The sequence below is a fragment of the Gymnoscopelus braueri genome, assembly GCF_963280865.1.
Source record: "Gymnoscopelus braueri genome assembly, chromosome: 1".
NCBI classification, from domain to species: domain Eukaryota; kingdom Metazoa; phylum Chordata; class Actinopteri; order Myctophiformes; family Myctophidae; genus Gymnoscopelus; species Gymnoscopelus braueri.
The window spans coordinates 47,586,409-47,612,113 of NC_137603.1; the positions used below are offsets into that span (position 1 = coordinate 47,586,409).

Sequence of the window (25,705 nt, forward strand, 5' to 3'; positions counted from 1 at the left end):
ACATCGTTCAATATATACTGTAAAAATGTGTGCACCCACATGGGCACAGACTAACATCACAGGTTCTAATTTGACTTATCATGACATGGACTGCTTTGTAGGACAGCATAGTAGTACTATCTGTGCGTGTGTGTGAGTGCACACTCACATGTGGCTATCTACTATAGGTTTGTGTTTGCACTGTACTGTGTACTGTAGGAATTGTGGTGGTGTGTGTGCGCTCGCACATACGTGCACACGAAAGTAGCTGGGCTGATATTGGGCGTTGTCGTATTGAGAACAGATTTGTATGAAGTGTTTGTTGAAAAGATGATTTGTGTCAGGAGTGTAGGAGATTAGAGCAGAGCACACATCCAAGCGTAACCCCTAATCCCTCAACCCAAACCACTAAACCCTAAACCTGGTTTAGCAGTTTGGTTTCTTCTTATTGGTAATCTCTCTTGTCATGTATTGTCACCATGCCTTTGAAACCACTCTGTTTAACTGCTCAATCGTCTTCAGTGGATCCATATACGATTAGCTGTATGGTACATGATAGAATCTGTGATTTGTTCCTACCAGTGGGAGTTGGTTGCATAAGGTTAGTAAATTCTGCTTAATGGACTGTCAGTCTCCTTGTTTACCCATCAGGTTTACTGGCCTCTGCTTCGTGTTTTCTTTGCCATGCTCTGCTCATGCTCTCCTAAGTGATGGATTATTGGACGGTTAAGCAAATCGGAAGTGTCCCACCCTCACAAACTGACATGACCTTTCGGTAGTGCTGCTCACACGGAAGCATGATTTATTGGTGTCACCTTTTTCTGAAAATGAAAGTTGACAGAGTTGCTTTTTTGAAGAATTGAATGTGTTTACTCAGGCATCAGAAAAACAAACATTTAAAACCTACTGTTGATATGATAAATGAAGATGTGGGTTTGAGGCTGTAGGGTTTGTAATTGGTTGATCGTTGTTTGTGAGGTCCTCTCAGCCAGAGAACTCAGAATTGATGGTTTGATTTCTGCCCTGGAATGTTTGTTTTATGGTTGGTGTTTAGGTTGCTCAATATGCTTGTCTGTCTGTCTGTCTGTCTGTCTGTCTGTCTGTCTGTCTGTCTGTCTGTCTGTCTGTCTGTCTGTCTGTCTGTCTGTTCTAAGCAGGAATGCTGGGTGGGGTGTGTGGTGAACTCTGGATGTGTTCTGACAATGACAGCATTTGTGTGAACGTGTGCTTGTGCGTGTGTTTTATAATGTTGTACCATGGTGTTTTATTCTCTGTTATCAGTGACTGAATCAGCCATCAGCCCCTACAGTGGTACATTCCTCTGCTGCTTATTAAATACTTCCTGACGTGATCAAACCTCAGGGTATGTTCAGTGTGTGCTGTGGGAAGGACAACATGCACACACTGTCCACAACACTGACTCACATCTTGGTTTCGGTCTTATACATGACAGGCTGTTTAGATGCCTTTAACAACCCACTTTTCCACCATCCCTGTTTCTTTGTGTTAATGGCTAAACATATATTTGACTATATGGCTAGGTCTTTACTCTGCAATATAGTTGCAATGGAAAGATAACTGTCCGTTTCTTTCATCCTTTTGACGATTAACCTAATTTTACAAACCTGCTGTTGGCTATGTAGGCTATGCCAGCGGTTAGCAGTCGTTGAGAAAGCGAGGTGAAAATTGAAGGTGAGGTGATGGCTGGTGGTGGGAATGAGGTCGGATGCTTATTTTTTTCACAACTCTCATCTGCAACTAATGTCAGGTCTTGACTGCCAAACCCAACGGTAAAGTGGAAAACATGTTTGTGTTTCAGAATCAGAATCCCGGATAGTATCGGAATATTTCAGGTACATTTTATATTGGTTAGAGAACATCTAAAACGCCAACTAAAATAACAACTATTATTTGTCCTCATCCCTGGGATGCTTCATAGCTCAAAGTTGATTCCCAAATATGTACTGTAAAATAACCAGAATGGCTCAAGGGTCTGGCTGATAAGACCCCACCAGCAGACTGAGTCTAGAGGAGGGAACAGTTATTGATTGATTGGTTTTATTTGGTGACATAACATAAAAAAGAGCACAGTAGCACTTCCTGACATACAGTCATAGCATCACCGTGGATAAAGACACAATAAAGCCCAAGGGCTTATTTCCATTTTGGTCCTCTCAATGGCCCTATTGATTTATTGATTTGTTGTCCTTCCTGATCAATGACTCCAATCAGACTAAAACATTTTTAACTGCACCCCAAAGAGAAAAGGCACATACTAGTGTAGGTTCATTGGCACTAGAGCTATTCTACACAGACACCAGTATCGGAAATGCCTCTGATACTGCCTAAAATGCTGGTATTGATGCCGACAATTAAGCCAGCCTATGCACCGATCTGATATCACATAATTACATTTATCATTTGATGATTGGCTCATTTATCAAGACTTGCGGATCGTGTAACATTACATCTCAAGAGCTGTCAGCTGTCATTTAAAGAAAATCACTGGCGCTCAATCATCTAAGAAAGCAGAAAATAACAGATCGACAAGCTCACAATGCATCACATTGTGACATTGTGATCGGCTCTTTTCAGCGGCTCTGAGGGACTCCGCTCAACAACGTATAGGGTTTAAGTGGTTAACATAGTATGCATGGTGAGTAGTAGTTGTCCCATTGTGTAATAAGTCTCTCTGGTACTAATGTCCGATCTAAGTGACTGAACCCCTACCTGCTCACTCATTGTACCTTAGATCTCTCTGCTTTGAATGTCAGAACCCAATTGGAAAAGTCTTCATACTTGTTATGAGCGGTAGAGGAGACGATGGAGGAGGCGGGGAGAAGAGAGGGTACTAGGAAAGGAAAGGAGAGGAGGGAAGGAAATGAAAGGAGTGGAGAGAGGAGGAGGAGGAGGAGGAGGAGGAGGAGGGGACAGTTAACCACAATGTTTTATTCAGCAGAGCTGGGGGTGTCTCCCATGAGACTGTCACTCATCCACTAAGAAGGAGGAGATGAGGGAGTCTGCTTTGATGTTGCTGCTCTTCACCACTCAGATATGGGGGAGGTGGGGGGTGGGGTGGGGGGGTCTTGGACCAGACCCACATGTACCCATAGCTGGTGTTGAATCAAATCCCATCAGAGCATTCTCTCCTCCTGTGTCTCCCTACACTATCACCCTTTCTTTCCTGCAGGCTGTCTCTCTCTTAGTTTTTGTTCTGTGCACGCGCGCACACACACACGCACACGCACACGCACACGCACACACACACCAACCTCCTGCCCTCCCAGTGTTATGTGATATGACACGTCTAATATTAACCTTCAGTCTTACAGTCTGAGCTGATGAATCTCCGGCCAGTTGTTGTGTTGGAGCTGAAAATATTCCCTATCCCATAATGCCCTGCAACACATACTGACCTACAGTATCAGACTTAGAAAGCATGACTTCATCGTTTTATTTAAGTACCCAAGAAGAGGATAGAATATCATTCAGTCACGTTTATGGATATAATTTTAGTTGGCATGGAATGTAAACCCTAGTCGTGACCTGTGACTTTTAAAACACAAAATAATTAGTTCATGCCGTTTCGCTGTAGGACAGGGCAGATTAGACTTGTTTATGTAGTAGTAAGTAGTTGTTTATGTGACTCTCTTATCCAGAGAGACTTACAACAACAATAGATCTTTTTAGTGATAATTCTTCTGTCTTCAGTATCTGCTGTTTTCTATACAGTTCCAGCAGATTGTATATAAGACAGGACCACAATGGAAACAAGTCCCCAGGACTTTTTAGTGTTAGCCTTTTAGCCCAAATCAATCAATCAATCAAACAGACATTCATTTATCACTGGAGTACACAGATATTGGGCACTAAACTGAAAATGAACAGTGCATCCTCATCTTCATTATCTCTTGCAGAAGATGCACCATGTTTCGCAGCGTTAGTCTGGCTCAGTGAAAGTGTATTGCCTGATATCTGTGTTCTGCAGTGTCACTTTAGCTCAAGTTCTTTTGTAATTTAGTTTTGGTCCTCTCAAGATTACTCTACTCCCTACTCTGAAAGCACCGGGAGTGGTCTTTCTTTATTAGTAAATAGTTTATATCTGTGTCTGTTCATGCTCGGTTCACACTGCGATTTGCTATGTGGCAAAATAAAGAATGAGTCTGAATTTTTGTGGTTCTGTGTTAGTTCTGTTGTTGTTGACTAGTTCAACCTGCTGTCACGTTTTGATTCAGCATAAACATTCTGATCATCCGTTCAATTGTGCTCAATGATGTGCTAGTTTTAACCATATGTTAAAAAGGTATGTTCTGTAGCCAGGTTCCCACTCTGTCAATGTACAAGACTCATTGAAATACATGGGGAAACGTTTGTTGTAGCAAATCTCAGTATGAACGGGCCTTGTAAGACACAGAGACGGTGGACAATTGTTGTAACAGGGCTAATAGTAACCTGTCTCTCTCCCTGTAGGACAGTGAGACGGTGGACAGCTGTATCCAGAGGATCCTTTCGTCCCTCTACCCCCCCTTCCATGCCACTGCCCCGACTGTCCTCTGTCAGGTCCTCAACGTAGTGGACAGCTGTTATCGTGGCGACAGCCTGCGCTTCCTCCTCCACTTCCTGATCCCTGCCAAGCATTTCCTGCAGAGCCTTCAGCAAGATGGCTGTGTGAGTCTCTGTTTGTCTGTCTATAAATCATTTCAACGATTTATTGCACCACATGTCTCCCTTTCTCTCACACCCACATACACACTTTGCCACCATGGTATTCGTTTAAATACTAGGCTAATGGGCTTTGTCCACAGAAAGCATTATACGAATAGAGGAGCGCTTTTGATAGCATCACTTGCACGGAGCGCTTATTGATGCCTGCAACCTTCAAACCTAACAACGGTACACATGGACTTTTCATGGTTGTGGTAACGATTTGATCTCATAAATTAATGGGTTGTCAGACACAGCCGGGAGGATCAAACGTGACATTGATGAACTGCGTTCCTGTCCAATAATGGAACCATGTTCAGCTTGAAGCACCAAGGGCACGCTGCCAAAATACACTAGACGCCGAAAGCGCAGAAACGTGATGCTCGGCACTGGGAAGAGGAGCGCTCCAGTGTGTGCATGGCATAAAGGCACTGGCAGCTCAACAATTGCTTTCTGTGGACACGGCCCCTAGTACAATAAGAGAAGTGGAAGCTTGAGTAACTCTTGTGTTCTACTGATTCACAACTACCTGTGTCTTGCAGGCTTTATAATGCACATCTTTCCAATCAATCAATGACAGCAAACACAGCTTGTAACTGCTAAACACACCTAATTTACATGTAATTAGGGTGTCATGAACCGCATAAAAAGAGGCCAGTAGTCTACCTAAGGCCAATTGCACTGCTGCAGCAAACAACGCTGGGAAAACCAGTTCTTCAGTGCAAGAAATGATAGGTCGTACCACAAGTTCCCACAAATCACTAAATCAAATTGAAATGCAGAGCAAACACGCCAAGCACCAGCATGATTTTTATGTATCGATATCACCAAACACCCAGTGTTCACTTTCAGTTGCCTTGAGAGAAAGTGATGGTACAATGCAACTGTGGAAAGATGTGAGAATGTAGGTCATAATCTGAAATTGATATAAGTAACTTCTAAAAGATATGTGAGAGAATGTAGGTCATGATCTGAAATTGATGTAAGTAACTTCTAAAAGAGATGTGAGAATTTAGGTCATAATCAGAAAAGTGATCTAAGTAACTTCTAAAAGATCTGAGCTCAATCAACTTGCCGTCAAGGCTGATTTCTACTTCAGGGGTGTATGCAGGACAGGCCACAGTCTTGACCATCTAAGTGACTTTGGCATACAATTCCAGATTCCACACCAAACTAATTACACACTTAGTTTGTTTCACTTCAGTTGGCTAAACTCCCAGAAATTAGCTATCCTTACCCACTTGACAAGTTTTTGACCATTGACCAAAAATGGGACCTTACCATTACTTAACATTTCAATATTAAAAACAGACAAACGAACAAACAAAAAAAATAATCTTCATACATGTAACTCATATGAGAATGCTCTAAACTGTCTCTTGTTTCTTTTTGTGTCTCTGTGATTGTCAAGTCATGTCTGGTCCTGTCTGTGAGCCACCATGCATGACTGGCTCATGTGTCACTGAAGTTGCCTCTCCCTATCTCTGTCTCTCTCTCTCACCCTATCTCTCTGTTTTTCTTTCCTCTCATAATGTGCGATTGTTCACCTGGGTGTAGCCCCCCCACCCCCACCCCACCCACACACACACACTGTCTGAGTGCAGTGGAATGGCAGCGATTTCCATTCCCCACTCAACGCTTTCGATTCTTAGTGCTCCGCTCCAGGTTTTCTGTTTCTGGCTCCACGTGCAGCCCCTGCTCAGCGCCTGAGAGAAAAACCTGCTCCGGGTCATGCTCTGCACTCGCTCCTCACTCCGACATGAGAGAACAGGCCCTATTTTAATTAATGTATTCCTGATCGCACAAACACGTTTGCTCGCACAGATCTACCATTGTAATGTCACGCATCAACATGTTGTCACTCTCCCTCACATGCACAATGGTGATAGCATCTTAGTTTGTTTATTTTCTTTCGTGAGAAAATGGGCGAGACGCAAGTCACTTACAGTGGCAACAACAACAGATTTAAAGTAATTACCCTAAATGAATAGGTCTAGTCTAAATAAACAACACATATAGTACATCTTTTGAGTCTGTGTTTTGTGACTTAAATACGTAGGCTTTCGTTGTAAATGTACAGTATAGTCTAAGTCTACCAATGCTGTCATCTTGTCTGTGTGTGTGGCGTGGGTGTGAGAGGGACTGAGCCGGCGAGGAAATAAAGAGTACGCAAATGAGAAAGGGAGAGAGAGTAAAATTACATTATTATTACACTCGTCTTATTTGGTAAAACAGCCTTTATTTCGCTCGGTCAAGAAAATGCCTCTGTGACATTGTCAGTTTATTATGTGTCAGTGTTTTGTTAAATAAATGTGAAGGCTATAGTTGTATAGAATCTACCGACGACAACTGCTGTTAAACATTTAACACTGTTGTGTAACCTCTGTTTCCACAACGCTGGCATGCTACTCTATGTAAAAAGCACACCCGGAGGTGGCTTTGTTTCATTCTGTGTAGAATTGTAAATCTGGCATTAATGGCCGCTTTACGTCACCCCAGTTGAGCGACTTCTGTGTAAAAGTGCCGTTTGATTTTCTAGGGGAGCAACAATGCCAATACTGAAATCAGATTGATAGCAGGCTAAAATACTTGGCATCTGTGAAACCCATTCGTTGGAGCGCCCAGCCATGCCAGAGACCCCAATGCCGAAAAGCAAGCCTGGTGGCCAATATCACAGCACCTGGACGCCCCTTAATTTATTAAAGGATTTGATTTTGCCTGTGTTTTATTAAACAGTGCAGGCTACTTCAACCAGTGTTCTATGTTGCTATAGCAACATGTCTGGTGATTGGTCAATGCAGTTGCATCACAGGCCACATTACCATGACCATGGAGAATACTCGATTCTGATTGGCTGGAGTTTTTTATAACCGTACATGGTAGCATCATACTTGTTTCTAGGTTTCTTCTCCCATTTTCTTCAGTAGTAAAGTCATGTTTTTTACAATCCAAATTTGACCCCATGGCTCGTGGTTGAGTTATCCCTCTCATGGGATGAAGTGATATAGGAGTGATCTTGGCACAAGAAAGTACATGCATGCACATTTATGCAAAGCTGCACCTCACTGCAGGCAAACCGCACTGCTCACATACACTGGTCTGTATTAACTATTCTACTTTGTGTCTGTATTAACTGGCATACGTGTGTGTGTGTGTGTGTGTGTGTGTGTGTGTGTGTGTGTGTGTGTGTGTGTGTGTGTGTGTGTGTGTGTGTGTGTGTGTGTGTGAATGTAGTCTAGGTTCTCCCTGTGCGTTCAGGAGAAAGTGTTGATTCAACTCTGTCGCCTGGACCTTCGCTGCCTCCTGCCGTCTGATTTCTACCTCCTCCTCTCCCCTCCGGCACCTGCAGCTCCCTCCTCCCCCGCCAGGCCGTGCGTCGTGTTGTGCGTGTGCGCGTCTGGACGTGGAGGCGCAGAGGGGGGCGAGGTGGTGGTGGTGGAGTTGGACCCGAGCAGCGTGTTCTCCATGTCCTGGTTGGAGGAGGTGAACAGCACTAGGCAGAGAGGAGGCGCGGCCAGGCTGAAGAACTGTCTGCTCACCTCCCACGACCACATCTACAGAGTCCCCTGGGAGGAGGTGCTGCTGCTCCCCTCCTCCACCTCCGCTCCCTCGGCCTCTCCCCACACCTCCCCTACCCTCACCTCCTACTCTTCTTCACCATCTCCCCACGTCTCCCAGACCCTCGCTCCCTCTCCCTGGAGGCAGGCACACTCCAAGGAAGGACAGGAATTCAGCACCGACAAGGACAGGGATACTTTGACTGACGGGTCAGATGACCAATGGAGAGACAGTAAGGGTGGTAGGAGGAAGCTCCACCGTTCATCAGGGACAGCTGGCGGGCCGAAGACTCCCAGCTTGACACTGGGCGGCTGTTTTCCCATGGTGCCATCGGTCACTAGGGGGGACGAGGGGGGGTCCGACAGCGAGGGGGAGTACGTGGACCTGTGTGAGATCACACACGCCAAGACGCACGCTGCCAACGCACGCGCCAACACGCACACTGCCAACACACACGCAAACACGCACACTACCAGCACACACACCAACACGCACACCGACAGCACACACAGCGATACACAAGGGGACTACATCGAGTTGTGTCAGCTCTCCCCTCAGAGAGGATCGCTCACACACTCACTGCTGCACAGACTCCGCTCACACACCAAAAACACTGCCAGCCCCACACACACAGCCAACAACAAATGTTCCAACACTACAGCCAACGACACACACACAGACAGAAGCAGTGGTGTTTCTCAGACCGCGTTGTGTTCTCGGCTCATAGAGGGCCTCGGTGACGCCTCCGGTCAACCCCCCCTCTCTCCGACCTCCCGCCATGCCCCCCTCACCTCCTCTCATCGTCCCCTTCTCTTCACCTCTCCCGCTCCTGCCGAGCCCACCGTGTCTCCCACCTATACCTCTACCGGTGCCAGTTCTCCCAGCAACCTGACTGAGCCCACTCCGGTCTGTCCGACAGGTATCGTCCCCTCGCAGCCTTACTCCTCACACACCGACTTACACACACCGCCTGACACTCTCACTGTGCCTGAAACACACACACCGCTTGACACAGACGCACTAACTGTCATACAGGAACCGGCTGAAACGCATACGCCGCTTGACACACACAAAAATACCGACACACAAACACTGCCTGACACACTAAACGTCATACAGAAACCGGCTGAAACACATACACCACATGACACACAGAAACATACCGACACACAAACACTGCCTGACACACTAAACGTCATACAGGAACCGGCTGAAATACATACACCACATGACACAGACGCACTAAATGTCATACAGAAACCGGCTGAAACACATACACCACATGACACACAGAAACGTACCGACACACAAACACTGCCTGACACAGACACACGGTCAAGCACGCACGTACTACCTGACACACGTACACTGCATGACACACATACATGGCCACACACAGACACACGCACACTGCATACACAGCATGACAGTGATGACACAGTGTGTGTAGAGTCCCAGTGTCCAGACAGCTCAGAGAGAGGAGAGGAGGAGAGCGAGGTGGAGGGAAAGAGAGAGGGTAAAAAGAGAGAGATGAAGGAAGGGGAGGAGGACAGAGAGATGAAGGAAGCAGATGAGGTGATGAGAGAAGAGGAAGAAGGAGAGAAGGATGAAGGATATGTGGAGTTAGAAGAGGTGGTGGAGGTTGTTATTGTTCTGCAGCAAGAGACTCACACTGGCACACAAACAGAGACACACAGTGACACGTGCATCGACACAGAAAACGCCACACATGCTGACACATACAGCGGCACACAAAAAGCCACACACACTGACACACAAAATTACACACTCTCTGACACAGAAAACGACACACACGTTGAAACACAAAACGACACACACGCTGACGCACAAAACAACACACACCCTGACACACAAAACGACACGCACAACGACATACAAAACGACACACACACTGACGCACAAAACGACTTGCACACTGACACACAATACGACACGGACACAGGAAATGACCTGCACATTGACGCACAAAATGACATGCACGCTGACACACAAAATGACACACACGCTGGCACACAAGCAGACAAACACAGTACACACACTGACTGTCAAACCTCACTACATGTGCACAATGACGCACACAACACAGAAAACAACACAGACACTAACGTGCACACGGACACACTAACCGATACGCTCACTGACACGTCATCACACACACACTACAACACACACACACCATTGGACTCGCTCTCTAACACACATTCTATGGACAATAAGCTATTGCATACGAATACGCAGCAACACCACACACACTCCATAGTGGTGTCAGACACGCAAACAGCGCTTGACCCAGAGCCAAGACTGGAGCAGAGAGAAGAAGAGGAGGAGCGGAGGGAGGAAGGGCAGCCAGAGGAGGAGGTTGATGTGGGAGTGACTCTGGAGTCTGACACAGAAGGTACCAGCTCTCTATCTGCTGATTATTTACTTTCACTACCTTTCACCTCCTCAAACCCAAACTATCACCTACCTAAACCTCCATCTTTCACCTCCTCCTGGCTGACTGACTCTTACCCCTCTTCTTCTCCTCCTCCTCCTGTGCTCCACCCACTCCTTTACATGAAAACTCATCACTCATTGCCCTTAAGCTGCTCCAGTAGAGCTCCTCAGTGGTCAACAACAGACTTGTATAGTCTACTGTCTGGATGTGTTTCTAATGTTTTTTCTTTTTGTTTAGTTTTTTTCAGCTGTGTTAATACTTGAATGTTGGGTTGTATCTGAAGTGCACTATGGGACAAAGCAAATTCCTTGTACGAACCTCACACCTGGTAATAACGTGATTCTGATTCTGTTCAATCTTTCAGCCCAGTCTACAGAAGATAACATCCAAACTGGAACCAGTTCACCAGAACTCCTCCATACTAACAGTTCACCAGAACACCTCCTTACTGGTACCAGTTCACTAGAACACCTCCATACTGGTAACAGTTCACTAGAACACCTCCATACTGGTACCAGTTCACTAGAACACCTCCATACTGGTACCAGTTCACCAGAACACCTCCATACTGCTACCAGTTCACTAGAACACCTCCATACTGCTACCAGTTCACTAGAACACCTCCATACTGGTTCCAGTTCATCAGAACACCTCCATACTGCTACCAGTTCACTAGAACACCTCCATACTGCTACCAGTTCACCAGAACACCTCCATACTGCTACCAGTTCACTAGAACACCTCCATACTGGTTCCAGTTCATCAGAACACTTCCATACTGATACCAGTTTATCAGAACCAGTAAACCCGCCAGTCCTGACCCTGCAGGACCAGTCTGGAGCTCCTACTTTCCCAGGCCAGTCCTCTCAGTGTTCCCCGTTCCCAGCATGTGACGGGGCCCGGCCTCTTCTTACTGGTATCCATCAACTAAATGGTTCAGTGCTGAGCTCTGGAGCTGTCTGTCTGCCTGGTAAACACAAAACTCTGTCTGTGTGTGTCTGTCTGTCTGTCTGTCTACCACTTCTAGTTCTGCTACTAATACTACCACTATGGCTACTAATTTACTACTGCGTTGACTGGCTGCTGTGTGTCTGTTTCCATAGGAACCAGAGACAGGATGGGGCGCGCCGTGGTGACGGTTTGTACCAGGAATGCTGTGTGGCTGAATCCTGGCTGTAACGGCACAGAGCTGCTCCGCATCCTCCTCTACTTCTTCTCAACTGTCAGGTAGAGCACCCGCCCTCCACCCACACACACACACACACACACACACACACACACACACACACACACACACACACACACACACACACACACACACACACCGAAAACAAAACACATTCCAGGGTTAGGTTGCTAATTGATAGTATTCCTACTACTGCAAGGACGGATTGGACACATCTTCATGACTTATTGCAGTGGTTCTCAACCTGTGGGCCGGGGCCGCAAGGGTAATGCAAGTGGGCCCTCAAATAAATAAATAAATAAATAACACTACGATTTTTTTTTGAGATTTCTTTTTTCCTTCTTGCATTTATTGATAGATTTTTTAAGTGAAGATAGACAGGAAAGAGGGAGAGAGAGGGGAGAGACACGCAGCAAAGGTCGTCGTCGTCGTCGTTGACTCGAACCCACGACACGCTGTCAGGCTGCTTATGAGCCTAGCCCAGAGTGGAAGGCCATAACACTAAGATTTTAATGATAATGTAAAATAAAAAATAAAGTAAAAAAAGGTCAAGATATATATTTTTTCTTTGCTTGAAAACCACCGACTTATTGTTTCTGAAAGGAAGTGTTGTTTGTTTTTGTGACATCATATCCTGTGTAACAGGAAGGAGGTGCGTTCCTTGGGACTGACGATTTTGATCGACGCTCGCATGTGTCCTCCTGACCACGCCCTCATGAAGGCCATCAGCATGCTACAGGTCTGTCTAATTATCTCTTTGTCTGTCTGTTGAACTGCATGCTTGCATGTGTTTTATTGAACACCATCTCCAATGACGTGTGCTTTTGTCTTTCTCTCGTGTGTGTGTGTGTGTGTGTGTGTGTGTGTGTGTGTGTGTGTGTGTGTGTGTGTGTGTGTGTGTGTGTGTGTGTGTGTGTGTGTGTGTGTGTGTGTGTGTGTGTGTGTGTGTGTGTGTGTGTGTGTGTGTGTGTGTGTGTGTGTGTGTGTGTGTGTGTGTGTGTTGTAGGATAATGTTCCAGGTTCTATTCACATGGTACTGATGCTCACTGCCAAAGACCAAAGACTGGACACACCATCAAACATACGGGTAAACCCCCCAGACCCCCCCCCACACATACACACACACACTTTACCATACAGCGAACACTCAAGGCAGATCTTCAGGTGACTGTGTTCTTCCCTGTAGGTGGTGTTGCTGTCTAGTGTGCGGTCACTGTATAAACACATTGATGGATCTCAGCTTCCTGTGGAGTTGTCAGGGAGCTTCAGCTTCTGTCTGTCTGCCTGGCTGGACTTCAGAAAGGTATGTCACTCCATGCATGTGTGTGCGCACACACACACACACACACACACACACACACACACACGCACACGTGCGCGCACACACAAGTTAGTAGGCACAAAATGGATCTCACATTTACTGACTGTTGTTGTTCCAAGATTTTTTTAAAGTTTGGTTTTGTGTTAGGGCTTGTATGTGTAGTAAGTGTGGTGTTATTTTCATGGTCTGTTCATGGCCTTGTGTGTGTGGTTTTGTGCATGTGGTCATGTACATGTAGTGTACTATGTGTGGTTTGGTATGTATAGAGTTATACTGTATGTGTGGTCTTGAATGTGTAGTCTTCTATATATGTGGTGTTGAAGTCGCCCACTTCCTTTTTGCATTTCTTTTGTTTTGAGAGTTAACATGAGGATATAAATATACACTGTAGCTTCCGGCCAAATGCAGAGCGATCTAATTTTCCCCTTTTATTCAAAGCACTAGTATGAATGGAATGACAGCTAAATCAGGTCTTGTACTCTGATACTGTACGTGCTTTCATCAAGCCTTAAAGCTCGCTGCTCATCAATGTTTCTTGTTTGCTGATATCATCAGAGGGTGGAGCAACTGACCAATCAGTGTGAAGATGCCGTCAGCCTTCTGCAGAGCACCGTCAATAGCCTTGACACACCTATTCCTCTTACCGCACAGGTACACACACACACACACACACACACACACACGCACACGCACACGCACACACACTCTCTCTCTCACCACAGTGAATGTTAGTTGTATGTTTATTGGTAGTGTGAATCTCAAACTGTTCAGACTAAGCGCCCTCTGCTGGCTCAACCGCATGTTTACAACATGGTGGGTTCACATCCCATGGAACATTACCACCTCTCTCTTTCTCTCCGCCAGGCCAGCCATCCTGAAGGACTATTATATGTCCTTCAGCCGTTCTGAAAGACTGTTTTAGCCCGTCTGTGTATGTGTGTGTCTGTGAGCAGCTAATTTCCAGCACTGTTGGACCGATTGGCGTGAAACTTTGCACGCACTCTCCCAGTAGGCCCCACATGTTTTCAAATTGGCATCATGGATTCCTTGGATCATGACGCAAATCATGACGATTTTCCGTCATTTAGCGTCTTCACTTTTTGCTACTATTACAGATTTAGTCCAAAACTCACACAAATCGGTACACTGTGTCATGTGGGGTCATGTGATCAAGATATATCGGTCAGGTTGTTCCGATTCCATTTCAATTGGCTATGACTGCCTTCCAAATTTTGCGGGCCCTGGGTAGGCAACCTGGCCTAGCGTAGACCTGCGCTCCGAGGAGCACACTTTTCTAGTTCTCTTCTTGTTCTCTCTGTCCAGTCTAACTAAATGTCTCTCTCTCCAGGAAGCCCAGTTGTTGTTGTCTAGCAACCGAGATCTGATGCGTCGGGTCTTAGAAGACAGCCGATTAGTTAAATTGCAGTTGGAGGGTGGAGCCTCTTTGTCCCGCCTCCGTAAAGAGGAGAGTCTATCAGATGACTACAGGTATACACACTCACACACACACATACACTCACACACATGAATTCACCAACGGACTGGACAAATTAATTGACATCACATAACATCAATAAAAAGATGAATAAAAACATATTTCAAATAACGTGTGTGTGTGTGTGTGTGTGTGTGTGTGTGTGTGTGTGTGTGTGTGCGCGTGTGCGTGCGTTCAGACATGCTGTGCAGAGTGTGAGCGATGTCTATGAACAGGTAGATGAGCTCGTCCATCATCTCGTTAAGACGTCAAACTGTCGAACCCAAAACCTCCTGTTCGTCACAGAGTTCAGCACACTGGAGGAAGGCTTCAACCAGGTCCTCTCTCTCTCCATGTACAGTATTCTCTACATATATTTAACTTTACTCTTAGTTTTCTGGCAAACTAACGTATGCGTGTGTGTGTGTGTAGGTGACAGTATGGATAGAGGACGTGGGTGAGGTGAAGCTGAGAAGTTTTGTAGGAGAAGAGACTGGTGATGTTTCTCTGCAGGAGCTCAACAAGAAGCAACAAGACTTCACACAGTTCTACAACACAGCATGTGTAGGCATTACACACACACACACACACACACACACACACACACACACACACACACACACACACACACACACACACACACACACACACACTTATGTATGGGTGGATGTTTGATCATGTTATTAAAAAAATATAATGTCAATGAATACAGCCGTTCTCACTGGCCGCGCACAAACAGTCCACTCGTGCACGTGAAGACTTTTTTCACGCTGTGGGCAGAAAAAAGTTTGCATTTCTCATTTAAATGTATTGACCAGACGTCCCACTGTGGCCAGGTTTGGCAGTCAGTCGTGCACAAACCTGCATGCATAATAAAGCATATGTGCGGATGCTTTTTTTGGTGGGTTCGAGGCGTTACACACTAACATCCTCAGTGTTAATTTTCCCATTTGTAACTCATGAGTGTGAGGTTTTTACTGTGTTCTCTGTACACCTCCTGTACTCCATGCATTGTTTGTCAACTCCTCCCTCTCTCCCTCTCTCTCTCTCTCTCTGTCAGTCTATGTGTAAGAGAGGAGAGGCTCTGCTTAAGCACTTGGAGAGCCTCGAGGTGGTGCCCTCAGCTGACCTCAAGACCTGCGAGGACAAGGTTCGCTCCTTCTGCCTCCTCCTACAAGACTTTTCTCGGCGGGTGGAGGAGACACGACAGCGTCTCCACAAACTTCTACTCCTCTATCAATTCTTAGACAAGGTAGGACCAAATTTCACCCCTCAATGTACTAAGATATATGCTACACAGACTCTTACTCCTCTATCGATTCTTAGACAAGGTAGGACCAAATTTGACCCCTCAATGTACTAAGATGTATACTACACAAACTGCCGTTCTCTCTCATCTGTACCTTGGTTCTAGAGCCGAAAAGTGTATATTTATATACACTGTATATGTGTGTACATATTGGTCACTTTCCTCTAAACGGCCTAAATGTCACCATTCAGCCATGTACCTCTATGTTTTATATGTCTTTATTTACTGAAAACAGATCCCTGAATAACACAGGTTAAAGGGTGGTACGGGTCCATTTGGTTCCATCTGTGGATAAAGTAACACTGAGGATTCCTTTACACTGCTGGAAGATTCAGTGAATATGACATATGATGATAATATGATGATTTCATCGTCCCAATACTCAAACTCATATTGAATCGCATTAAATTATACAGTATAATATTGAAAACTAGATATACTGCCCAGCACAACATGCTTGGGTCACGTTCTATCTGCTAGTTAACTAGACTTCCTTCATTCACTTATTTAAGTTGACTGCATGTTATTCACAAGACAAGACGGTCATCAAGCCAGTTGTTTTGGGGGGGGCCTCATTTTGGTACCCTCAACACTCGTCACAGAGTGCGCCGTCCGAATTGGCAAGCCGTGGTGCATGGAATAGGTTATCAGCTGAAGCAAAACGAATACTCCTCCGTGCATCTCAGCCAAGCACAGTGATTAGTCCCAGGGTTTTGAGAATGACCGGCTTGGGAATGGCATACACACGTTTAGTTTCTGTGCCTTTTTCACAAGTTAGTGATACGTGTGTGTGTGTGTGTGTGTGTGTGTGTGTGTGTGTGTGTGTGTGTGTGTGTGTGTGTGTGTGTGTGTGTGTGTGTGTGTGTGTGTGTGTGTGTGTGTGTGTGTGTGTGTGTGTGTGTGTGTGTGTGTGTGTGTGTGTGTGTGTGTGGTGGGAGAGAGTATGACAGCTGGACAGCCATATTTACTTTCCTGATTAGTTTCTTAGTAGAGCCTTTAGGTCTATTGATTCAGTAAAGGCAACTCCGCACCAAACAGACTCGTCCAGACTATTGCAGACTACTCCAGACTGCAACAGACTGGTATTCGGTTGGCAAAAGTTACCATTTAAGTCTGTCAGCCGACTGGCCATTCATGTGCTAATTTGACTTTTAGCGTGCCAGCGTTGCCAGGTCTGCTTATTATAAGCGACTTTGGGCTTGTTTCCCTGCAAAGCCACTTAGGGATGTTCCCAGCGTTTTTTCTTCACTGACGTGCAGTGGTGTAAAGTAACTAGTATATAATATATGGTTCTGTATCAGTATATGAGTCCGTTTTTGCAGATTTCATTCTAATTGGCTACTATGCCTGCATATGAATTTCATGAGCCTGGGTAGGTCACCCTGGCTTGGCGGAGATATGCCCTGTAGCGCACACTCCGCCAGTGATGTAAAGTAACTAAGTACATTTACTCAAGTACTGTACTTAAGTACACTTTTGAGGATTTTTTACTTTACTGGAGTATTTCTAATTTTCAGTACTTTTACTTCTACTCCATACATCTCTGAGGAAAATATTCTACTTTTACACCACTACAATTATTTGAAAACTTTAGTTATTAGTTACTTTGCAGATATAAATTATTACATTATAAAACATACAGTAACCACTTTAGCTCTATTTTATACCTAGGCTATTTGAAAATAGCCGATCTACAAGCTCACAACACGTCGCGAAGCGACGCGTTGTGAGCTTGTAGATCTGCTATTTTCAAACATTTGAGTACTTTTACTTTTGGTACTTTAAGTACATTTTGATACCAATACTTTTGTACTTTTACTCAAGTACTTCTACATTGCAGTATTGATACTTTTACTTAAGTAAAACATTTGAGTACTTTTTCCACCACTGCGCTCCACACAGCAGCAGCAGGTGAAAGCAATTCACTTAAACGAGGGTTGTGTTGCACACCAAAACTGCGCGAAAGTAGGTCAAATCAATCAATCTCTCTCTCTCTCTGGGAGCAACGAGAAACAGTGAATGTAGGTTTTCATAGACATGGTCGCTTGTTTCTCTCACATAATCTGGCAACACCGACAGCCCTTTGTTGTCACTGCCACTGCTCTGCCAGTCGGCTAAAAAGCTGAACATGTTCGGTCGGCTCTGGGTCGGCCGAAAAGGTCCCGACGGACCCCCCGACGGACCCCTAACCGACTGGCCGACGCTTCCCGAAGCCAAATCGGCCCAAAGTCGGGCCGATTTGGATTGGTCTGGAGCCAGCTTAACCTGCTTCACACAAGGATATTCCCAGTACAACCACAGTCTTCTACTGTTGGCTACTGGAAGCTGTCCGACACAGTTTTTATCTGCAACCAAGCAACTAGTGTAAGCCACTGTGTTTGTTGGTCCAATCGCTGACCTGTCTCAATACATAACATTTTAACATTCATCTAAACATAAAGCTGTCCGGAGTCCCCCTGGGCTCAATACTAAGTAGGCATCTTAGGCCACAGTCTACAAATGGTTACAGACCTGTAAGGGTCCATTTGGTTCCTAACAATCATTTTCGTGGGGACCCCCTGGAACCCCCTCCAAGGACCTCTGGGGAGTTTAAGTGGGGCTTAAGTGGTTAATAAGACAAAACTGGCTGGTTAGAAGAACATGTGGGCTGTGTGTTTATGCGTGTGTGTTCGATATTATGTTTGAGTACTGTTGATGTGCAATTGACATTGAGCAATGGCACGGTCTCAGTGTCTCTGTTACAAAGACTTAAGTGAATCAATCACATCAAACACGGTAACCATGGTGACAGTTGAACTCTGACCTCTGGCCTACTGTCTCTAGACGTATCCCAGCATGCAACAGCTGTCACCCCCCCTCTCTCTCTCTCGCTCTCTCTCTCTGTCTCTCTCTCTCTCTCACACACACACACACACACACACACACACACACACACACACACACACACACACACACACACACACACACACACACACACACACACACACACATATATACTGTCCTTCCAGACAGCAGTGAGCGCAGTCCACCATCTGTTGGTAGACTGACACACACACACGTGTTCTTTGTTTCCCTGGAAGTCATGTTTTGATGCTGTCATTGTTTTCTACTAAATAAATGTAATAGTGAATCTATGTTTTAAATCATTTTTATGATTTAATATCATTTATGGGTTTAATATTTATTGATATGAACTTAAACAAGCATTGCTGTTTGTCTCTCCAACACTTACTTACTGAAGTAAAACATTTACTTCTGCTGATCAATACAACATAGACACAAAGATGCCATTTTGTACTGAGGCCAGAAGGTGGGAGGGGTTAGTGTGTGCGTGTGTGTGTGTGTGTGTGTGTGTGTGTGTGTGTGTGTGTGTGTGTACCTCTAGGCTATATATGACAAGTCAATATGAGAACAGTAAAACAGTTCACAGCTGCTCCTTACTTACAAAGGACCCCAGGACCACCACCACTGCACAAGACACAGACATACTCTCTCTCACACACACATACTAACAGCCCTTGTGTCTCATGTCAGGTCAGTGGGTCGCAGACATGTACTGTAGTAGACAGGATGTATTGTGTGTGTGGGAGGGGGGACAGTAGGGTCAGGGACAGGGGGGGAGTGTCAGTGAGGTCCCTTTTAGGCTCTAACTATAAACCATCAACATGCTCTTGAGCAAGGCTGATCCTGTTGAACTACCTGAAAAGACCCGAAAATTGTGTTTAAGTCTAATATCCTAAAGACTGTGAAACTGCTGAAACATTCCTTTTGAAGCAAAGGCAATTTATTACTTATTTAATCTATTATTTATAGATTTTTATCAATGAACCCATTAAAACCAGGAAAGCATCTGTCATTTTAGATCTTTTTGCGTTGGCTATTTAAAAATAGCAGATGTACAAGCTCACAGCGTGTCACTTCATGCCACGCTGCCAGCTGCTAATTTTGAACATTTTTGAAAGATCTTGAAATTAAGACCTCAGTTCGCCCCCCCTCTCTCTCGCTCTCTCTCTCTGTCTCGCTCTGTCTCTCACACACACACACACACACACACACACACACTGGGGGGCGGCCATAGCTGAGTGGTTAGTGAGCCCGCCTAGGGAGCCAGAGGCCCTGGTTGACTCAGGTACGATTCCAGGCCAGGCCAGCAAATGTGTCGATGAAATGAAATATGTCCCTGAGCAAGACTCTTAACCCCTAATTGCTCACAGGCCCTCATTGGAAACAAGACCGCAAGGACTTTCATGAACGGACCTGTTAAAGGAATTATCCTTATATTCTTAGGTCTTAATAGGTTAAAATGTTATGGGGTTCTCCAGTCATTTGCACCCATCTCTAGAACATTATCAAAGGCACCAAAGCAAGGCGATGGCCAGCTCCAAAAAGGATGTAAACCAATGAAGGTAAATTAGTCTAAATAAAAACAACAGTCAGTCATAATACCAATTTGTCCTATCATGAATGTCTCTTCATCCACTGTGTTGAGTGACCTTTTACACGCTCAATGTTTTTACTTGAGGCGCTCGGGTGGCACAGTGGTAAAGAGCCTGCCCACCACCGCGGAGGTTGTGGGTTTGAATCCACCGTGGTGCATCCGGCTTTGTCGAGCGTCTATACGGACACAATTGGCCCGTGTTCGGGGGAGGGAAGCCGGTCGGGGAGGGTGATAATTGTCACTGCGCGTAATCCCACGGGCTGGGGCGGCACCTGTCAGCAGGGAGTCTTGGGTGGGAAGAGTTGGACGAAGGCTCTACGTCCTCCCGGTGGGGGCTCCTCACTGGTAGGTGAGCCAGTAGGATACAACAGCAGTGACAACACAGAAATGTGTGTGGGGAGGAATCAATTGGCATAATGACTAAATTGGGGAGAAAAAAATGCTTTTACTCAGTGTCTATCAGATAGACACTCAGTAAAAACAGCACAATAATTGACACAAATTGACAGTGTAATCCCCACATGTGCATGTAGTTGTGCACATTGAATATTGACCCTTACATTGGGCAGAAACTTCATCTCCTTATTTCAAGTTATGTTTTTTCATAAATGAATGTCCTACTACTTCATACTACAGTCAAACTGCAGTATCACACAGACGTAGCGAAAACAAAGCCGATCTACAATCTCACTATGAGCTTGTAGATCGCCATTTTCAAAATATATTTTTTTTATAAAGTGAAAGTGGTTAAGTCTGTGTTTTATAAATATGTAACCAATGAAAAGTATTAACACATTGGGTGCCAGAGGTTTATTAAAATATTATACGTTGAGTGCCAGCATTTCTTCCATCCACTTGCGTTATACATTTCGTGCTGTGAGAAGCCCCGACGCGGAAATGCATGTAAACAAAGCGTGCGTGCGAGACGGCGGAGGGTCCCGACTAACGCCTGGAACAATAATATTTCCAACGCGACCCTCCATTGCAGCGTGATCGCCGATCGAAAACGGCTCGTTTCCACCACATTAAAAAGAAATGGAGATATTAAGCTTTTAATCAAGGAGATAACATTGAAAACGCCGACCGGAAGGATTTTTGACATGGAGCCTCATCCAGCCTCTTCTTCTCAGAAACTGCTTGGGTGATGTCAAAGTTTCGTTTTAGCGCCCCACGTGGCCCACATGTATAAAAATAGAATTGGGTCAAAAACGGTCCGGACCGTTTTCGGCACTTCTCGTTTGGACCCTCAAAAACGGTCCGGACCGTTTTTGGCATTCAATGTGTTAAACCATTAAAGTATATCATACCAAAACATTATAGTCATTTTGTATTTTAACCCATTAAGACCTGGAACACATCTGTGTCATTTTTAGATTTGAGCTAAAAAGCATTATTTTACACTTTGGCTATTCAAAAATCGTGAAAATGTGTGCAAATCTTTGAATATATATATTTTTAAAGCGAACATTTTTAACTCAAATCTTTGCTTCTGGGACCCCCTGGAACAAAATATTTTGAGATGTGGGTCTGCGGCCAAATACATATAATTTTCGGGGTCCTTGACATGAAAAAGATTGAGCATCACTGATACAGAAACATATGTTTTTCAGAATACTGTTGGGATTTAGGAGACATGTAGAATTGGCTTCAGGTCTTAATGGGTTAAAACAAAATGTGGACGCCAGAGAGTTAACATGAGCTTGAGACTAAATAATAACTACATTGGGTTATTTGGAACACATAAATGGACATACAGTACAAGGTTTCTGCCCGACAGCGACAAAAATGCTTAGATTTTGCATGCTAGGCACCTCCGTATGGAAGAGCATTCAGTGTATGTCTGCTTTCCAAGCCTGCATCTATGCTGAATTCCTTGGGCTTGTTTGCCATATACTGGGCAACGTTGTTAGTAACAGCCGTTCATCTTTTGTAATATTGTGTCACAGTTTGTAACAGGCAGTCATTATTTTGTGAGCTGTGAGTATACAGACTCAGCACCATATTCAACACAGGACAGGACACAGGAGTCATACGCCACAGTAGTAATCAGCTGTCAGTCTGCTGATTTGAAGTGTTCCTAATCAGCTAGATTTCTATACATCAATCACAGCCCATTCTGGTTCATTTAACTATGGCTTTCTCTTGATCTCTGCTACTCCAGTGCTGCCTCAACCACTGCTGACGGCAAAGATTCTTGCATGGCTCAAAAGTTAAACTGAATTCAATGTCTCACTTTGGGCCCGCTCTTTTATACACATGGGTAGCATATTAACACATTGAATGCCAATCGCGTAGATCTACGCGAACCTATTTAAAGCCGCAGCGTGCCAGTCGCGTAGATCTACGCGAACCGCCGATTCCCATTGAAATTGCCCCAGGTGCACTTTCCGATTTTTTTTGATCCATTTCCGTTTCCGGTTTCCGGTCGGAAACAGAATTATTCGGGTTCCGGTTTTTTCGATCGTATCCGCTTCCTGTCTGGGATCCTGTTTAAAACTCGATTTTCTCGGTTGTTGTTTTTCTCCTCGCTGATCACTGTTTAGCGTTGATCGGCTGTATCTTCAAGATGGCGGCACGGATTTGGAAACTATTTTCGCTGGCCGTTTCTCACGGATCCGCCGTGTGTTTAGAACCAAATGAACGCGCACTTTTTTAGCTTTTAACTTATTTAGCGAGGTCTGTGGCGACATGAAAAAAACAAAAAAACAACAATAAAACGCTGGCACTGGTGAGTACATTATGAGATTAAACTCTGGCATGGAGCTCACTATGAGCTTGTAGATCGCCATTTTCAAAATATATTTTTTTTATAAAGTGAAAGTGGTTAAGTCTGTGTTTTATAAATATGTAACCAATGAAAAGTATTAAACCATTAAAGTATATCATACCAAAACATTATAGTCATTTTGTATTTTAACCCATTAAGACCTGGAACACATCTGTGTCATTTTTAGATTTGAGCTAAAAAGCATTATTTTACACTTTGGCTATTCAAAAATCGTGAAAATGTGTGCAAATCTTTGAATATATATATTTTTAAAGTGAACATTTTTAACTCAAATCTTTGCTTCTGGGACCCCCTGGAACAAAATATTTTGAGATGTGGGTCTGCGGCCAAATACATACAATTTTCGGGGTCCTTGACATGAAAAAGATTGAGCATCACTGATACAGAAACATATGTTTTTCAGAATACTGTTGGGATTTAGGAGACATGTAGAATTGGCTTCAGGTCTTAATGGGTTAAAACAAAATGTGGACGCCAGAGAGTTAACATGAGCTTGAGACTAAATAATAACTACATTGGGTTATTTGGAACACATAAATGGACATACAGTACAAGGTTTCTGCCCGACAGCGACAAAAATGCTTAGATTTTGCATGCTAGGCACCTCCGTATGGAAGAGCATTCAGTGTATGTCTGCTTTCCAAGCCTGCATCTATGCTGAATTCCTTGGGCTTGTTTGCCATATACTGGGCAACGTTGTTAGTAACAGCCGTTCATCTTTTGTAATATTGTGTCACAGTTTGTAACAGGCAGTCATTATTTTGTGAGCTGTGAGTATACAGACTCAGCACCATATTCAACACAGGACAGGACACAGGAGTCATACGCCACAGTAGTAATCAGCTGTCAGTCTGCTGATTTGAAGTGTTCCTAATCAGCTAGATTTCTATACATCAATCACAGCCCATTCTGGTTCATTTAACTATGGCTTTCTCTTGATCTCTGCTACTCCAGTGCTGCCTCAACCACTGCTGACGGCAAAGATTCTTGCATGGCTCAAAAGTTAAACTGAATTCAATGTCTCACTTTGGGCCCGCTCTTTTATACACATGGGTAGCATATTAACACATTGAATGCCAATCGCGTAGATCTACGCGAACCTATTTAAAGCCGCAGCGTGCCAGTCGCGTAGATCTACGCGAACCGCCGATTCCCATTGAAATTGCCCCAGGTGCACTTTCCGATTTTTTTTGATCCATTTCCGTTTCCGGTTTCCGGTCGGAAACAGAATTATTCGGGTTCCGGTTTTTTCGATCGTATCCGCTTCCTGTCTGGGATCCTGTTTAAAACTCGATTTTCTCGGTTGTTGTTTTTCTCCTCGCTGATCACTGTTTAGCGTTGATCGGCTGTATCTTCAAGATGGCGGCACGGATTTGGAAACTATTTTCGCTGGCCGTTTCTCACGGATCCGCCGTGTGTTTAGAACCAAATGAACGCGCACTTTTTTAGCTTTTAACTTATTTAGCGAGGTCTGTGGCGACATGAAAAAAACTAAAAAACAACAATAAAACGCTGGCACTGGTGAGTACATTATGAGATTAAACTCTGGCATGGAATGTGTTAAGAGCAGAGCCATCAATGTCAATTAAAACCATTCAATTTATATTTTGCAATAAATGGTTATGTGATGAGAGTGTTCATGACTGAACCCTCTTTAGAAAGGGTTTTACATTTACTACTCTATCTGCACAATCTTTTGACTGGATATAACAATGTCGGTTACACTTCTTTTTCTGTTTATTGAAATATTTCCTTATACAAAAGGCAGTTGAAGATCGAAAATAGCACAGGATTGACAGTTACAAAATAAACCACAAGACTAAACAAACCGAAAAAGACAAAACCCCACAAAAAAACTGAAATGGAAATAAAAACTAAACAAACGCATGAAAGAAAGGCTACACTTTTAAGAACAAAGGAAAAGTCTTGAAAGAACATGAGACATTTCTTTAAACTTCATCTAAAAGCTTACTTTTTTCCCCTCTTTGCTAACCCCCACTGCTCTGGTCCAGCAACTACTGTATGGGTCAACAGTCAACAGTATAGTGGTGGGAAAAACAGTTCATTTCGGTGAACGAACGATTTCGTTCACGTTCACTGCAAAGATTCGTTCAAATGATTTGTTCACGTTCTCGTTCAGTAGCGCTGCCGGTCCCGGCGGAGCGTATGCGATGCGCTACGCTAACTGCATGCAACTGTGTGCATCTGATCCCACTGACATGACTGCACAGTCTGTACAGAAACACAGCACTGTCAGTCACGATCTACTCTTCTTTGTAATATAATGTGTAGAAGTAATAAATTACTGCAATATATAATGTAAAGTTATTTTTATTTGTCGATAATTATTTATAATAATAATGTTATACAAAGCAGCCCAAGTCAGTACACTCACATGACTATCGATTTCCAGCCATGTCTTTAACTACTATTAACTTCATGAATAGTATCTGTAGCATACTATTTGCATCTTCTACTCAAACTAAGACG

At 44.4% G+C, this 25,705-nt stretch overlaps 1 protein-coding gene across 2 annotated transcripts in view; it reads left to right on the forward strand.

The window, feature by feature from the left end:
• The window catches only part of plekhg4 (pleckstrin homology domain containing, family G (with RhoGef domain) member 4), a 48,409-nt gene that overhangs the window by 9,955 nt on the left and 12,749 nt on the right, over positions 1 to 25,705 (forward strand). For both annotated transcript variants that reach the window (XM_080427267.1, XM_080427268.1), the window contains exons 2-13: positions 4,450 to 4,647; positions 7,918 to 10,657; positions 11,064 to 11,669; positions 11,803 to 11,926; positions 12,531 to 12,624; positions 12,892 to 12,972; positions 13,072 to 13,188; positions 13,762 to 13,857; positions 14,555 to 14,694; positions 14,880 to 15,018; positions 15,113 to 15,244; positions 15,741 to 15,932. In XM_080427267.1, the coding sequence (XP_080283393.1) occupies positions 4,450 to 4,647; positions 7,918 to 10,657; positions 11,064 to 11,669; positions 11,803 to 11,926; positions 12,531 to 12,624; positions 12,892 to 12,972; positions 13,072 to 13,188; positions 13,762 to 13,857; positions 14,555 to 14,694; positions 14,880 to 15,018; positions 15,113 to 15,244; positions 15,741 to 15,932 (4,659 nt within the window). The remainder of the gene's footprint in view (positions 1 to 4,449; positions 4,648 to 7,917; positions 10,658 to 11,063; positions 11,670 to 11,802; positions 11,927 to 12,530; positions 12,625 to 12,891; positions 12,973 to 13,071; positions 13,189 to 13,761; positions 13,858 to 14,554; positions 14,695 to 14,879; positions 15,019 to 15,112; positions 15,245 to 15,740; positions 15,933 to 25,705) is intronic.